The 17,909-nt window shown below is 42.4% G+C and overlaps 1 protein-coding gene across 4 annotated transcripts in view; it reads left to right on the forward strand.

The window, feature by feature from the left end:
* TRRAP (transformation/transcription domain associated protein) overlaps positions 1–17,909 on the forward strand; it is a 127,473-nt gene that overhangs the window by 89,263 nt on the left and 20,301 nt on the right. For all 4 annotated transcript variants that reach the window (XM_075830269.1, XM_075830271.1, XM_075830270.1 and 1 more), the window contains 7 exons: positions 2,293–2,488; positions 2,577–2,842; positions 5,115–5,215; positions 8,426–8,627; positions 9,626–9,790; positions 14,576–14,666; positions 16,191–16,390. In XM_075830269.1, the coding sequence (XP_075686384.1) occupies positions 2,293–2,488; positions 2,577–2,842; positions 5,115–5,215; positions 8,426–8,627; positions 9,626–9,790; positions 14,576–14,666; positions 16,191–16,390 (1,221 nt within the window). The remainder of the gene's footprint in view (positions 1–2,292; positions 2,489–2,576; positions 2,843–5,114; positions 5,216–8,425; positions 8,628–9,625; positions 9,791–14,575; positions 14,667–16,190; positions 16,391–17,909) is intronic.

The raw sequence follows: 17,909 nt of genomic DNA on the forward strand, positions 1-17,909 counted from the left end.
TCTGAATATTATAATAATTGCCCTGCCTAAATGAAAAAAACTGGACATAAATTTTTTTTTTGTTTATTAGTAGACCGAATTCTTCAGATTTTCGCTATTTCGAAGTCGCTTTGTGTAAATGGCTCTTCAAGGAGGAGAGTCTCATCAATAATATCTGACTGTACAATTAATGTCTATATTACATGAACGCTATATTATCGAAGGGCCGTTGCCCTAAATATATACACGTCTCTTCATGAGGATTAAAAACATTGAATGACAAAAGTACAAACTGAACCGCGAGTTTGCAGCTGCAGTAATTACTTTTTTTTTTTAAATATATATATATCAGATAGCGCGTGATTAAATACCTGCACGAAAATTAAATTTACATGATGAATGGTGGAAGAAAAGAGGTTACGGTATTGTGCGAGCGGATACCGCGATAATTGTGAAAGTATTACTTAATTTATTTTGTTTCTGGAGATTTGACTTTGTAAATGTGAGCCGAGTCCTCGGGCATTTATCTTATTTAGTTGATTAGCAGCAAATACAACTGTTATCTTCTTCCTCTTGTTTTTCTGACGCTCGGAGAGGTTTATTTAATGGGATGTTCAGGAGTGTCGCCCCAAATCTTCCTCCTATTCTTTTTTCAAAATGGAATCTCTTTCCGCTTGTGCTCGTCTAAGATCTACGTTGTTTCAATTAAAAAAAAAAAAAATCAACCCCAATTTCCGGGAAATACGCAATAAGAAAAGGTTTTCACCTATTTTATGCACTAAAGAAGCCTTTTTATATATTTATTTTGCTAGATCGCCATTAAAGGGGTTGTCTGATATCCGAAAAATACATCTGTTTTTTTCTTTTTGTTTCGTTTTTTTTGTCCCCTAGAATCAACGCCACTCTTGTCCGTGGGCTGTCTGTTTTTAAAGTTCAGTGCCAATAACAAATGGGGGTGAGCTGCAGTACCAGACAATACCTATGGACAGGAGTGGTGCTGTTTCTTGAAGGGGGGGGGGGGCTTTTTTCTAATCTCACGCAAGTCATTAAGTAAATGCACCCATTAGAAGGGTTATATTATTGCTTGAAGGGGTTGTATCAGAATCGAGAATTATCACTTTTTCACAACATAGATGATGATTTTCTAATCGCTGGAGGCTCCACTGCTGGGACCCCCATCGATCGTGAGAACGGGGGTCCCGAATTTTTGAGAGGAGCGGCGGACAAGCATGCACGCTGCCGCTTTATTCAAAGACTATGGGACTGACGGAAGCCGCCGTGATCATAACCATAGACATTGAATAGAGCGGCATGCGCATCCTCGACTATGTCTCTATTTATCCTCCTTCCTGCAGGGCATGCAGTGAGGAAAAATGGGGGTGTTCGGAACCACAGTACTTGCGATCAGTGTGGCCCCCAGCGATTGGACAATTAAATGGAAATTTTGGTAAATTCCAGAGTGAGCCTTTTAAAAAGGGTTGTCCTAGCATAGACATTGGTGGCATATCGCTAGGACGTGCCACCAGTTTCTGATTTGGCAGGGGTTTGACCGATGTGAGTCCGCTTTTGAGTGACTTAACCTAGCGAGTCATGAAATTACCCCTTACATTTTATTATGGTGTCCTTCAGACCTCTATAAGAAAGAGTCCTGGTCTCTGTTGGACACCTATTGTCATCCAGCTTTAAGAAAAAGACCCAGGGGACCTTTAGTGGTTACACGCCGTCACAGTTTCCGTAACTCTGAATCTTTACATGAATATAGCACTAATTGGACTTATAAATAGAAATAAATAAAAGGGGACTGTGGCTTTTCAACCAGTTAGTAGGCATGATGTTGATATGAAGTTCATAGGTCCTCTTTAAATCCACCATGACAGTCTGTCGCCTCTCCTGGGATGTCTATTTTAGCAATTACTTGTATTCCCCATTAAATAACAATTCTGGAACATCTTTTTCTTAGACTACTACATTGAGCTGTTCCTCAGGTTTTCCTACTAGAAATGTATGAGTAAATTGACAACTGGGTGTGAGTAGGAGGCGTTTCTGTCACCACTGATTGGACCGTGTCAGTCTGTCTAGGGACACACCCCCAACTAGTAACTCCCAGTTGTCAATTTACGCATACATTTCTAGGAGGTATAACAGAGGAACGGCACAACATAGAGTACTGAGAAAAGATTCTCCATGCAATTTCATGGATATTCTGATTATTTACCAGACAGACCAGTCAGGAGAGGTGATCCTCTTTAACCCTTGGAGTCACTCGTCATTCCTGCCCCATATTTACAGATATATCTAACCCTTGTGTTTTAGGCAGCACAGCAGATTATTGAACTTCAAGAGGCCGCTCAGATTAACGCAGGACTGCAGCCAACCAATTTAGGAAGGAGCAACAGCCTCCATGATATGAAAACTGTAGTGAAAACCTGGAGGAACAGACTGCCCATAGTGTCCGATGACCTGTCTCACTGGAGCAGTATCTTCATGTGGAGGCAACACCATTACCAAGGTGGGCACCATTACAGCTCCTTTTCCCGTACTCTAAATCCACATCATATGGCCCGGTGATGATCGTAACGGTCTGTCATTTTTCATAGCTATAGTAAACGCCTATGATAACAGCACTCAACATGATCCAAGCTCCAACAACGCAATGCTGGGCGTGCATGCTTCGGCTTCTGCAATCATACAGTACGGCAAGATTGCCAGAAAGCAAGGACTGGTAAACGTTGCGCTTGATATCCTGAGCCGCATCCACACCATCCCCACAGTGCCCATTGTGGACTGTTTCCAGAAGATCCGACAACAGGTCAAGTGTTACCTTCAGCTAGCTGGAGTCATGGGAAAGAATGAATGCATGCAGGTAAGTCCGTTTACCAAATATGTACTAGCACAGAACGTCATTTTCCTGAAATACAAATATAATTCCATATAGAGGCAATTAGCAACTTCCTTTTAAAGGAAGGGAATCCCATTTAGGGAGCAGCATTGGTGGATATGGGCAGTCATGTGGGTGCCCCTTCCTCAGAAGTGTCATTTGTATAGTAATCCAAGTAGGCACAGGAGGGGTAACTACGGGAGTAACATACATTATATCTGTATGCAGGTGGGTGACCAAAAAACGCTCCGTAGCTTACAAAATGTCTGACAGTGGTTGCAACTTCTTCTCACAAGTCACAGTAGGAAAAGAAGAGCGTTCATGACCATTGTAACTTGTTGAGCAGCAGGACTGGCTCATGTGCAGAAATTTAATTATAACAACACAATCTTGCCTATTTACAATCTTGGGCTTGGTTCACATCTGCGCTAGGGCGACGTTCCGTGACTACGCTACTGATTCCGTCAAAACGACGGACCCCTTGCACAACGGAAACCATTGCCACCGGATCCGTCACCATTGAAATCAATGGTGATGGAAACGGAAACCTATGGTTTCCGTTTGCGTCTGTCAGAGCTCCGTTCCGACGGAAAGTCCTAGCGCAGATGTGAACGAAGCCTTACTTTTTTTTTGGGGATCTTTATAGTCTCCGTGATCGTCATTTTACCGCATCAGATGGTTAAGCAGTCACTTTATTATCTTAGTATAGACCGGTAAAGTATTCTAACAGATAAAATGATCTTGAACTCTTTCAAAAGTCGTTTTTTGCCTGATCATCCCTGAAAGATAAAAGTGACTCACCCAGCGGTGCGTCTTCTGAGATCCCGCCATTATGAGATTAGTTTAAGTGGATAAACCGCTCAGGAGTTTAGCGATTCCATTGCTAGACAATAGACCGGCCTGGGTCAAATGTTGGAGCAAGAAGAAAGCGGTAGGGAACATTGCGTAAAAACCCAATTACAAGAGCCTGAAGTGTTAATTGGATGAGCCTGGTTTAACCTTGTACAAGGACCCATTAGCTACAGTATTTTCTCTGCAGGACTCTGTCCCGTCTCATGGTAATATTTCCGGGGAGATTTGGAAGAGCCGGTTTAGGTTCTGCTTGGCTGAAACGCTGCATCCTCTAAATGTTTGATCAATCTTCTCATTCGGAAATTCATTGTGTGTTACTCTGCCAAACTACCCGCCAGTGCCTGTTGTGATCCCTCCATAGAAAATATATACTTTTAACTTACATTTGAATAATTAGTATTTAATTTTTTAAATTATCAATAATTAAAGGGTTTGTCCCATTAGGGCGACCCTTGTCCACAATGTACTATCAGGGCATATAGATACCAGAGTGTTCTGTGGATTCCAGCCGTCCGTGAATTACATGGATGACTGTTCCCAACCAATAGGAACTACCCTCCAGCAAAATGAGGCTTTTGCTTGTGGTCTCGGGAGCAAGACCTGCAGCTATTGGCTGATCTCGATGGCCGTTCTCTGATTAAAGGGGCTGTGTGTTATGTCTCAAAACCTTTTAAGAATGAACGCTTGAGCTTATGCGGTAAAGGATGTCTTGCATGAGCCAAATGTGACAGTCTACTTGTTTACGAAGATACGGAAAAATTCTAACTAATAACTAACTCATCCTTTTGTCAGGAGACAACTAGGTTTGGGATTTTGTGAGACCTCTGCCTGTGTATGCTATCTTAAAAAATAAAAAAAGATCTGCTTAAATATCTTAAAGGGGTATTCCAGCCTCCAGCATTTTTCACCTGCCCACCGGTTAAGTGAAAAATTGTAGATTAGCTGTTTTCCGTCAGCCCCGTAGACTTTGAATGGAGCAGCACCGTGCAAGAACGTCATCCGCTCCGTTCATACACCTCCTAGCCGCCATCTTGCGGCTGGAGGTACCGGGGTCCCCCGTTCTGGTCATCGGTGGGGGGTCATAACTATCGCACCCCCACCGATTTTAGCACTTTTCACCTATCCAGAGGATGGATGAAAAATGCTGGCAGGTGGAATACCCGTTTTAGGTCATATTGGGGAGATCTGGGAACTGTGCGCCACTTCCATTGTCCGGTTACTTTTTAGTGGCGGGGTGGTCACACATGCTTGACATTCTATGCATTGAAATTAAACAGAGTTATGGAGGAATTTGAGGGAACTTTACAGCATAGAAGCCACAGTAACTTGACATGCTTGATGGCCTTTGGCAGGCAGTTGTTTTGGTTTCTTCCTGAATAGTACATTGATTGTTCCTTCCTTTTAGGGCTTGGAGGTGATTGAATCCACCAACTTGAAATACTTCACCAAGGAGATGACAGCGGAGTTCTACGCACTCAAAGGAATGTTCCTCGCACAAATTAACAAGTACGTTTTACATCCTGTTCACAGGTAAAAACCATCAAGTTATTATTGAAATGATCCGGAGTCATGGGAGTAAAAAGCCAGAACGTAACTCCAGCTGATCTTCCAGTATTCATGTTTAGGGATTGTTTAGGGATTGGTTATAATCCCTGGTACACATGGGCACCACGGTGGTTCAGTGGCTAAGCACTGTTATATTTCAGCACTGGAGTAATGGGTTGGAATATGACCGAAGGCGGCATCTGCATGTAGTTTGTATGTTCTGCATGTGTTTGCTCCAGGTACTCCGGTTTTCTCTCACACTCCAAAAACATACAGATAGGTAAATAAACTGGCACTTTTTGAGATATTATTGCTTGAAGCTGCAGTAATAGAGTCTGAGGCTGCACTACTGACATCTGCCCTACTGACATCTGCCCTACTGACATCTGCCCTACTGACATCTGCCCTACTGACATCTGCCCTACTGACATCTGCCCTACTGACATCACTGTCTACATCCTAACTAGCATAAATAGTGGAGAATGTGTGAATATTGATGTTCTTGATGATCTGAATCCACACGGCCTCCATAACAACACTGCACATGACCCAGGAAGGGACATGTCATCAGTAGTGCAGCCTTGGGCCTGTAACTTCAAGTTGTCACATCTCCGCATAGAAAATATTAAGTAGACATTAATGGCATTTTGGCAGGAAATAAGTGTCTGATAAGTGCAGGTCACACCTCTGGGACCCACACCGATATTCAGACTGGGAGCCCACGACCCCCCTTCGTCCCACCTGGTGAGGCGGCCACCGCAGCCAGGTGAAGAATGAATAGAGAGGTGGTCACACATGCTTTCCATTCATTTTAATGGGACTTACGGAAACAAGCATTCATGTTGTAATTCTTTCTTCCATACAGAAGGCCGCAGAGAAAGTGTCCATGTGCCAGTCCTCTATAAAGGTCAGCCGTGGTCACCTCTTTCTCTCCCTCCTAGTATGTGAACAAGGTGATGGCACAAGTATGAAGAAAGCCATCAGAGGTGTCAGTGTGATAGATCGCTCAGGCGGCGAGAAAGAAAAGGAAGGGCTTGGGACAAATCCGGTTAGAGAGAAAGTGTTGATAAAGTGAGTCATTTATCCACGCGCTCCCTTAGTAATCGCGTCCCTGGCTGCGCAGTCCACCAGACTTTGTCTGTGGGTCCCCCCCTCCCCCCCTCACTAAAGCAAGGAACAAAAATTGGTTTTGCTATATTAAGGCTAATTATCTTTTTAATAGACTCGCTGTCAGATGGAGTTATTAGCTTATGCATCATAAGTATTAGTAGCCGTGTAGTGGGGGAGAACGCGGCTACAAATCCTGCCCTGGACACTGGTATGATAACCCAGGCTTACAGCATCATGGGGACGTTATTTGTACATTTGCAAATGTTTTTTTTTTTAACAGAAAGGTCTAGTATTATAATTCATGAGGATCTGAATCCACTAAACACTGGTTTAATTCGTGACTGGGGCATCGGTGATATATCCGCATTCAGCAGTAGGATTTTTTTCTGCTACATCCTCATCGTAGTCAAAAAGAGAACAGTGGTTCATGTGGCTTATATTGTCTCAAGTGCTAGTTATGAGTCGAATTTAACCAATGTGAGGGGTCCCTTCCCCAAATAATAATCTTGACGGTCTTGCTGCTGGGAAGTGACCAACCGGGTTCTCCAGAGGCAACGCTGCTTTTCATAAGAACTCTCCTCTTTTGCGAATAGAGGAAGGCGACTGAGCGAGGGGCCTAAAAGGCCTTTGTCCCGATAGGCGATATGGAAAAAGTGTCTGTGTTTTGATGAAGGTATTTGCATCCATATTACCAAAGCCATCAGATAATGACATTTTTGGATAGTTTAAAAAAATAAAAATAATGATTGGCCTTTTCTATTATATTCTATTATATATATATATATTTATAATTTTGCTTTGCCCACTGGATGTGTGTATTTAAAGGGGTTGCATCAAGATTACTCGTCCAGCTCCGGCAGTCCCATAGACCGTGGATAAAGCGGCAGTGTGCATGCTCGACCTGCCACTCCATTCCTTTGGAGGAATGGGACCCCGTTCTCGTGATCGGTAGGGGTCCCAGCGGTTGGACCTCTACCGATCAGCACGTTATCACCTATCCTGCGGTTAGGGGATAACATTTAATCTTGAGACAACCCCTTTAATGGACAATAGAGCTTGACTAAACCAAATAGTTAGCATTATTGCCAGTAATAAATAAAATATTTGTGTGGTTTATATCACTTTTAGTAAAAAAATAATAATTTGACTGCAGTTTTTTTATTTTTAGTTATTTATAACTAAACCATTACAGTGAACTTGTTAGGAGATTCACGTGATGCCTGTAAAGAGTTAAACCAGCGGGTTTTGAGAGCAGCCTTTGTACAGTCCCTGATGCTGAGCTTGGGGATGCTTTAATCTGCTTCAGCTATCCTGGGTAATTCATCAGGAGGTGACGCTCTCTCTATCAGCGGGAGCCATTGTGATCACAAGCTTGCAGGGCTGACAATGAATCGGGCCATTACCACAGCATGTGAGCGGTCCGCTGCCAAGCGTGCAGGCTCCTTTAAATGACACCTGCGTTCCGATGATGCTTGCAGGACAAGAGCAAAGAATTTAATTCTCCCACAGCTCCGCAGGCTTATTTTTGGAATCGCCCCCCATTCACAATGGAAATAATAACATTCTATTAGAAACGAGCTCGTAATGCAATCCCCTAATATAACACTTTGAGCGGCTCTAATCCAGAGCTCGTAATGTACCGCAGTACGAATAATCCTGAATCCTTTTATTACAAGACTTTTATATATTTCCCCAATGTATTTGTTTACCACCATTCTGCTCATAATAATTCTTCATTTAATGAACAAATATGCAAATACATATTTGGGGAAATAATTAGTCAGGATTCATAAATGAGCTAGTAATGGTCCAATTAATCAGATATAAATGCAGACAAACCAGAACGAACATGAACACATTTCTAAGTATTTCCGGCCCTATGTGTAGCCAGGAGCGAATTAGTAATGCAGCATTGTAATGATCTTTAAATGAGCCGGTAGACCTCCAACGAGCTTGTGTGGGTTTCTTTATGCCATAAAATCCTTTAAGTTGTGTTAGATTTTAATGCTTATGTTCAAATTGTCTTTTTGACCGTAACAGATCATTTTTTAATTTTTAAAGGTCGGAAGATGCAAACAAAGCCTTCTCTGCTGCGGTGCAAATGCATGATGTTCTTGTCAAGGCTTGGGCCATGTGGGGTGACTACCTGGAAACTATCTTTGTCAAGGAGCGTCAGCTGCATCTGGGCGTGTCAGCCATTACCTGCTATCTCCATGCATGCCGCCATCAGAACGAAAGCAAGTCAAGGAAATATTTGGCAAAAGTAAGATTTGGTCCAATAAAAAAAAAAAAAAACTTTAGCAGGTAGTCAAATTCTTCCCTCGTGGTACCTGTGCTATCACCGAATGACCACCAGGCACCAGTGGCGTATTCACTAATCTCTATGGGGGAGGGGAATAAATCATTGCTGGTCAACAAAAGGACTAGCCATACATTTTTTTTTTGCAAGGGAGTGAATGGCCAATGTTTCTTGCCTGCCCCAGCGCTACCGTACACACTAGATTGTTAGTGGATCCTGTTGCATCTGGTAGACCGGAACCTAATGTGTATCTCTATAGCCTTTAGGCCAGGGTCACACACACACAGTTTTGATGCCGTTTTTGTGGCAGTTTTTGGCTCAGTGGATCCAAAAGGAAGGAAGGGTATAAAGAAAAGACTGACGCATCTCCTTTCTTTTGTATCCATTTCTGTGTTTTGCTCAAAAAACTGTACCAAAACTGTGTGATCCTGGCCTATAGGAAGCCACTGACAAAAATAGGCTTATCTCCAGGCGTTTAGGCACCCAGATCCCTGGTCGATCACTGATCGCCAAAGAATATGGCCAACCGCACATTTTCCATGCAGAATGAGCAACCACATGAGCGGGAGCTGCTATTTCGGTGACTTTCTGGTCTGGTTCATAGATGGGGTCTTGAGTTTAGGGACTTTCCCTCTATGAGGTAAAGATGTGCTGATCCAAGCGAATGGGACAATGCTGCATATCTTGCACAGCCGCTACGAATGTAACGCCATGTGCAAATACGAACAAAAATGAAATCCATGTAAACAATGAAGAGGCTGCGGCGTACATATGAGCGCCACGGCCCCTTCAAACAGCTGATTGGCGGGGTTACCGAGAGTCGGACCCCCACCAATCTAATATTGATGGCCTATATGCGCATAGTTTACCTGAAGCTGACGATGTGTATAGAGATTTTACTTCTACTTTTATTTTCAGTATATTTCCTTACACCTAACCTTATTATACCTCCGTGGTTCTAGGTTCTTTGGCTCCTGAGCTTTGATGATGATAAGAACACTTTGGCGGATGCTGTAGATAAATATTGTATAGGGGTTCCCCCTATACAGTGGTTGGCTTGGATCCCTCAGCTTCTCACCTGCTTAGTGGGATCCGAAGGAAAACTTCTTCTTAATCTCATTAGCCAAGTAAGTTCTTGTATTTCCAGGGTATTCTTGCATTATCTACCTATTCTAACACCACTTTTAGCTGCCATATTACTTATGGAAATTACACGTCTCCAACCGCAGGATATCGTTATTACAGTGCTATTATTGGCGTCAAATGGAACGGATCCCCAACAGACCCCATTAAAGTCAATGGGGTCTGTCAAAGTTTGCCAGTACTATTCGAAAACTCTGGTATAGCGGTCATGGTTATAAACAGAAGTGATGACGCTGTTGTGAAAAGAGTCTTAGCGAGACAGAGGCCGTAGTCACATGTCACCTACAGGGGACCGGAGGCAGCCCGGTGACCACGGCAGATCACATGAGATGATGGAGATCTATCCTTGTCACCTGATGACATCTGATCGGTTTCGTATATCGCTAGTGATTTCTCTATGGAGACGCTGACTTTTGAGTGTAGTGCAGTTTGGGTTGGTGAGGGATTATTTATATATATTTATATTTACTTGACTAAAGTGTCACTTTCCTGTAAAACCTGCGGTAAGTCTGGCTAAGTTGTAGGTTATACCCTTTATTGAATGTAAGTGCTCGCTAATTATTTTACAAAGGCGAATGGGAATGAGTAGAAATTGACTCGTGTTTCACCGTAATTGTTCTGTGCGTCGTGCAGATTCCTGGAGACTGGAAATCATTTCTCAAATTCTATTAAGCCAATTGAGTTAATGTATATGTGTGTGTAAGAGAACGGAATACTCTACCGATGTATTGTTGTTTGTATCTATGGACATCTATGTATAAGGATTTTACTTCTATGTTTTATTTCAGTATATTTACTTGCACCTAAACTTATTTATATATGTATGTAAAATGGGATATGAATCAATTACTGCAACTTCGAGTGTAAATCTACATAAATAAGTAACGTTTTAGGATGCAGGAGATTTTTTTCACTTGCATCCAAAACAAGCAGTGCATTGCATTGTGGGAGCTCGGCTTACCGTTAAAGGCTACCTCCAGTGAAGATTGTGGGATCGTCTCTTGCCAGAAGTTTAAAGGGGTTTTCCCATCAGAGACGTTTATGACCTATCCACCGGATATGTCATAAATGTCAGACAGATGCGGGTCCCACCTCTGGGATCTGCACCTATCTCTGGAACGAGACCCCCTAAACCCCGTTCTGCCGCTCTGTGTTGCAGCAGGTGAATGCCGACCATGAATTAGGAAACCGTGTAGCTCGCATGCTACGCTGCTTCCCTAACTGCCATTCACTACTATGGGACTTATGGAAACAGCGCAGCTCGGCAAACTACGCTGTTTTCGTAGCTCGCCACCACATAGTCAGGAAGTGTCTAGGAAGCAGCAGGAGCAAAAAAAGGTAGAACGGAGTTTAGGTGGCCCCATTCTGGATATAGGTGCATGCCCCAGAGGTGCAACCTGCATCTATGACGGATATGTCATAAACGTCTCTGATGGGGAAACCCCTTTAAGGCCAAATGTACGCAATGCGCAGAACATGTGGATTTGCCACGCAGATTTTCCTGCAGCAAATCCGCAGCAAAAGGCCCTGTTCACACAGAGGTTTTTTGCCACAGAAACTGCACCTGAAATCGCCTTCAATGGGTGGCGGAGGCGTTTTTTTCCTTCGAGCGGTAAAAAATTGCTCGTGGGAAAGAGGAGCGACATGCCCTTTCTTCGGGGATTTGTGGAAGGCAGAGAAAGCATTTTTCGCGGAGCACAGTGGCCGCAACCGAAAAACGCGGCAAACAGCGTGCAGGCAGGTCAAAGTCTGCCTCAAACTTCCAGACAGAATTTTGAGGCAAATTTTTCTGCCTGCAAAAAAAAACAAACTCCTAATGCAGTACCAGCAAAATGAGTGAGATGTCAAATAATGTCATCGACACGTTTCGGAATTTTCCGCACGTAAATTGACCTGCGGTGCATATTTTATCTTGCGTTTCTGGCTCAGAATTGTGTCTGACAAGTATATAAAAAAGCATCCAAATCCGTAGCAGAAAATCTGCACCTATTTCCGAATCAAAATGTGAAAAACGCATTAAAAATACACACCATTAAATGCGGGTTTATCTGCGGTTTCGATGTGGATTTTCTGCACCAAATTACGCAACGTTTGCATGTAGCCTGAAAGTGACGGCTGGAGGCGAAGACGTGAGAGCAGGAGGTCCCGCTGCCTATTCAATAGTATGATTCTGGAAGCCCCTCCTGCAAAGGACCTGCCTAGGCTGGTTGCCTAGGCAGGTCCTTTGCAGGAGGGGCTTCCCGGCTGTGGTTTCTGCCATCACTTTTATACTGTTGGGGGACGTTGCGGTCATAACTTGAGGTACACTTTAAGGTGAGTTTTTGTATCCTCTTCAGACTGGTTATAGTCCCGCACAAGCAGAATTTCAACTCTTGCTTTGGATGTGAATGGAGTAGAAAATGTGATATTCGTCAATCACTGCAAAATAAGTACAATTTTGGCAAATCGTTTACGTGAAAGCTACATTTATATATGGTCTGCAAACATGATTAGTGTTGATGCCTTCTGTATTACATATATTAACCCTCCAGTGCTCTGCACCTATAAGATCTCCTTTTACGACACACTAATAGAACAAAACAACACATTTTTCATCATCCGTCCGCAATCCACCATTTTTATGGCAACTGATTGTTCCTTCCCCACCGTGAATCCGGAAAAGTTAGAATGAGTGAGAATCCTGCCCTTTTCGTTATATGACCGGTTGCCATAGCAACCCTGTCCTTGTTATAAATTACGTTCCCGCGTCCTGCCTCACAAGTGACACAATTTGTGCATATTTTATGAAGCCTTGTTAGGAGAACCGCGCTTATGACAAAACGCTCCACCGCAAGATCGCTCGCCTTCATCAGTATGCCGACGAGGTGCCTTAACCCTTTAGCTGCCTCAGGGTCTGCATAGCCAATCTGGCTCTCATGTGTTTGCAGGACGGCTAATAAGATGCATTGTGCCCAAATGTAATGGAGCACGTAATGTGTCTCCGCGCCGGCTGAAACCCGGCATTATCCTATACTAATCCGTCCTTAAGCAGGCGTGCGACTGCACCGGGGTAGAGGGGGTCTCTGCTTTCATTAGGGACATTTTGTGCCTTTGGAGCTTCAATTATGTAGCGTAAGATTACTCTCTAATGGGCACTGCCAGTGTGCGCCATTGGTATGTTGGGAATTGTGGCCTGAGTTTATAGACTTGCTGGCTGGTGTCGTTATGCCTGCTGTTTTTTTTTTCCGTCCATTTATCTATTAAGCAGCATACCTCGCGTGTATCTTGCAGCACTGATCATATTACGCTGCCTTTTCGTTTTATACAGAAAGATGATCGAAAGGACGCTCTTTAATTGACCCTTAGTGTGAGGTGGTAGGAGGAGGTGCTGAGGTGGCGCGTTTCAAAGCGTGTTGCTTTTTATGTCCTGGCATTGGCAGCACATCTGATATTGATCATCATTTACATCGCGCTAGGACTGTAAAGTTGGGCATCGATCACCGTTATCTGATTATAGAAGCTTTCAATGCATCTCTTATTCTTCCACCAAATAAACATAGGGGCGTCTGCATGTCCTGTAGACCAGGCTGGGAGATATATACTATATAATGCTGTATGAGAGATCCAAAAAAAATTCTTTCCCGCTTCTCATTTCACACCACGTCTCTGGTTCACGGTCCATTTATACGCCGGAAAAATCTACCAACGTATATTCCGACGTGCTCATAGTATGTGTATATGTCGGGCTTTTCTATACAAGTATAATGTGCACACAATTATGGCAGACCTATGCAATTGTATCCATCCGGCCGTACATTCGGCAGACGTAATCCCCGGATCTAGTGTGAATGTAGCCTTATACTTGCAGAAGTCGCCCGCAGGAAGTTCCGCTCTACCAGTCCAGGGCAGCGTTCTAGCTAATTATAATACAAAAAGCAGTCCTATTTATTATGGGAAGATAGCTGGAATACAAGGAAGAGGTGGAAAAACAACAGGAAATGCCACAAATAAAAGATGGACGTAAGGAAAGGAAATGTCCTCCCTGGGTAAATGATTAGTGAATAAGTGGGTAAAGTTGGCCATTAGCATGCGATAGAAATCTGCCAATATGGGCATTTTCACTGGCTCTGCTGATGGCAAGGTTGAGCTAGCAGTCGTTCAACACATCGACAGGTATCTGCAAAATCCGCCATGTTGGATTTTTGTCAGCCGTTCATCATTGCGATATGGTTATGGTAGAGTTGGTTATGTATGTGATCAATTCTGCCTGGGGTTTTCGTTCATATGTCCAATCCTTTATATTTCTATCTTATGTCTATCTAATGTTTTGGGCCAGGTTCAAGGGTTGGTCTACTTTGGACCATTGTTTACATTATGTTCTCCTGAAAATAAGCTGATCACAAGATTTCCCGCTGCCGAGACCTCCTGCAATCAGCCGTAATCTGGCAGCAAGTGTTAAATTCCTCTGCAGTGCCACCACAGGGGAAATTAAGTATTACATGGTTCCCATTGAAATCAATGGGATCTCTGTGTAATTAATGGACGTGCCAGGTCCTCCACTCTCCTGTCTGGCTAATTGATAGTGAGACCCCCTTTTCTAACACAGAATTCTCTAGTAGAGTATTTTAAAAATGTGTTTTTTAAACCAAACACTTTTGGAAAAAAAAATCTCCACAGATTCCTCGAGATGGGATTCCATTGGTTTTATAATTGTCTATTTTGCGACCTTAGATGCCTGTTTCCGTTTCTTAAGAAATGACCATAAAGTCTCCACTGCTTGCTGTTCTCAGGTTGGCAGGGTATATCCTCAAGCTGTGTATTTTCCCATCCGGACGCTGTATTTAACACTGAAGATCGAGCAGAGGGAGCGTTACAAAAGCGGTGAGTTTCAGGCTTACGAGATTTTACACATATATTACATTGGGAGAGGAAGTCATTTCATGCTTCCTTTTTATGTGCTGACAAAGCGTAAAGATGGTAAAAAAAGCTGGAAAATGTATTTTGCTTCTCGCTAAAAGTTTTTCTACTCCGTCTTAAGAACAGGTTTTTATTTAAGATGGTTTCTGTGCTTTCTACCTCACATAACAAATTGATTTCATATCCGCTTATGCGTCTCGGGACTATTCTTGTACCATTGAGAGAAGATGGAAAATACCCTACCATTCATGCATTTAGATTTGGGTCTGGCTGTCTTTAACAAGTTCAAAACTGAATTCCCTAAAATGCTCTTTCATAAAATGTCCCTCTTATATATGTCTTATGTGTGTGATATATATACATCTTAGTGTTACATTTCATGAAAATTCCTTAAAGTGAATCTCCAACTTTTAACATCATATGGGTTTTAGGTCCAATGTTTTATGCAGATTCATTTTCGTAATATATCTTTGTAGGGGCCGGAGCTCAGTGTGTCTGGTATAGAGCTCCAAATAGACAAAATTAAAAGCTAAAATTCTAGTTGCCTGTAGCCACCACTAGGAGGAGTTGGGAGCTTTCTGCATACTGGTTGATTATTGAGGTTGTATGGAGTAAGTGCCTATGCTCCCTCTAGTGGTGGCTTAAGGCAGCGAGAATTTTATCAGTTTAAATTTGGAGCTTCGTATACTAAAAATGGAGTTCCGACCGCTATAAAGATTCAGAATTATCAGCTTAGAATTTGGACATTTGATTATTTCCTTCTAAAATACAAACAAAACATTGTCTTTTGTTAAAAATTCTGAGTGGTTTGTTTGTTTGTTTAGATCTGATTTTTTTGGGTTTGTTTTTGTGTTTGTTTTTTAAAGCTGGTTAACCGCCAATATGGCCTTCTCTCACAGGACACATCTCCCAGCATACAATCAATCACTGCCTTTTTGGGGAGTCACATCTTTTTTTTTTTTTTTCTGTATTGCTGCATAAATGGGCAGAGTAGCCATTCGGGGATCTAGGAAAGCTGTGTGACATCCCCTGAGGGTGCTTTATTGACACCCATATTGTTTTTCAGCCTGCTGACCCAAATACAGATATAACAGTAAGGCAGCCGAGTAGAGTTTTTTTTTTATAGAAATGCTTTTTAATATATCCCAGCGGATAACAACATAATAATAACGTACCGTTATTGTTTCAATGGTTATTCCTGAAGCGTAATAGCCGTATATAAAATGTTATTTTTGCAATAATGTTGTTCTATAAAACCGATTTAGTTCTTTATAGAAAAATGAATCTGAACAGATCTGCAGAAATTTTTTTTTGTTAAAGGGACTGATCATTTCTTTGCAGCCAGTTACCGTATGTGTTGTTTTTTTTTTTTTTTTTTTTTTTTTTTTGTTTTTGTTTTTTTAAATACAAATCAATCTGCTAAATCTGCTTTTTATACCTATGGAAGCTGTGAATATGTATGATTGTATTTCTATTGCTCTATCGCAGACTCTGGACAGCACCAACCAAGCACAGTAGGCACCCAGTCCCATTCTGCCTCTGACCCAGGACCCATCAGAGCCACAGCACCCATGTGGAGGTGCAGCCGAATTATGCACATGCAGAGAGAGCTGCATCCCACCCTGTTGTCATCGCTGGAAGGCATCGTAGATCAGATGGTTTGGTTCAGAGAGAACTGGCATGAAGAGGTACGTGCTGTGCCCTGTGTTGATCTATCTTGAGTTGGTGGTCGTAAACCTAGCACTGCCCATACACATGAGATTTCTGTCTGCCAAATCTTCCAATGTCAATGGGGGGCCACTAGACACCTCATATTTGATATTTATGACCAATCTTATTCTCCAACATGTTTTCCATGGCATGTCCAAGTTTTTGAAGACCACATCATGGACATCATAGTGACCCTTTTTTTCTTTCCCGTGGGGCTGTTTTTACCTTTTGATTGCAATGTGGAAACCATATTAAAAACCTAAGTTTGTGTGCCCTCACGTTCCTTTCAGTTCAGTAACGGGGTGACTTTGCAGTTCACCAGCACCACTTTTTATACATATACCCTAAAACGCTTTTTAAAGGGTTGGGTTTGACCACGGGAGGTTATTCATCCCTGAGCCAGTTTTTCTGTATATTAATTAGATTAAAAACTCCAGTTCGGCATCATGTTGTTCTTTTATGTATTAATACAATTTTACACTGTTCATCCTGATTGTCTTTGTCACTAATATCACACAAATTGGACCTAAATGGGACATTTCTGACAAAACTGTAGAAATAGAGATGGGAACAGCACCAACGTCACTTTAAATGGGAGATGTAGGAATGCAACAGACCGTCTTTATGGGCCGCACCAGCCCACTCAAGGATTCACCAGAAGAAGAATGCCGTCCGCATTCCAAAAAAGCAAATTTTTTTTATTGTTCCATAGTAGACACCAGCAACGTTACGGCTCGAAGTCAATAATAAGATCCCAGCCATAAAGGGAGTATATTATGACATCATTATTGTGTGAACGGATGGAGGGAATCATTGTGATGTCATTCTAAACACCCTTTATGGCTGCGATCTTATTATTGACTTCGAGCCGTAACGTTTCTGGCGTCTACTATGGGACAATAAAAAAAGATTTGCTTTTTTGGAATGTTGACGTCATTCCTCTTCTACCTGTGAATTTCTGACAGAATGTGCTTAAAGAGGCTCTGTCACCACATTATAAGTGCCCTATCTTGTACATAATGTGATCGGCGCTGTAATGTAGATAACAGCAGTGTTTTTTATTTAGAAAAACAATCATTTTTGACAGTTATGACCTATTTTACTTTATGCTAATGAGTTTCTTAATGGACAACTAGGCGTGTTTTACTTTTTGGCCAAATGGGCGTTGTGGAGAGAAGTGACCAATCAGCGTCGTACACTTCTCCCCATTCATTTACACAGTAGATGGTGATCTTACTAGATCATTATGTGCAGCCACATACACTCACGTTAACGTTACTCAAGTGTCCTGACCGTGAATAGACATCACTTCCAGCCAGGACGTGATGTCTATTCAGAATCCTGACACTTCTGTAGCGTCTGTGTGAGATTTACAGCAAGGCAAGCGTAATCTCGTTTTAAATGACTGTTTACAGCGTAAACTCGCTAGATTACACTTGCCTTGCTGTAAATCTCACACAAACATTACCGAAGTGTCAGGATTCTGAATAGACATCA

This window comes from Rhinoderma darwinii, chromosome 6 (genome assembly GCF_050947455.1).
Source record: "Rhinoderma darwinii isolate aRhiDar2 chromosome 6, aRhiDar2.hap1, whole genome shotgun sequence".
Taxonomy (NCBI): domain Eukaryota; kingdom Metazoa; phylum Chordata; class Amphibia; order Anura; family Rhinodermatidae; genus Rhinoderma; species Rhinoderma darwinii.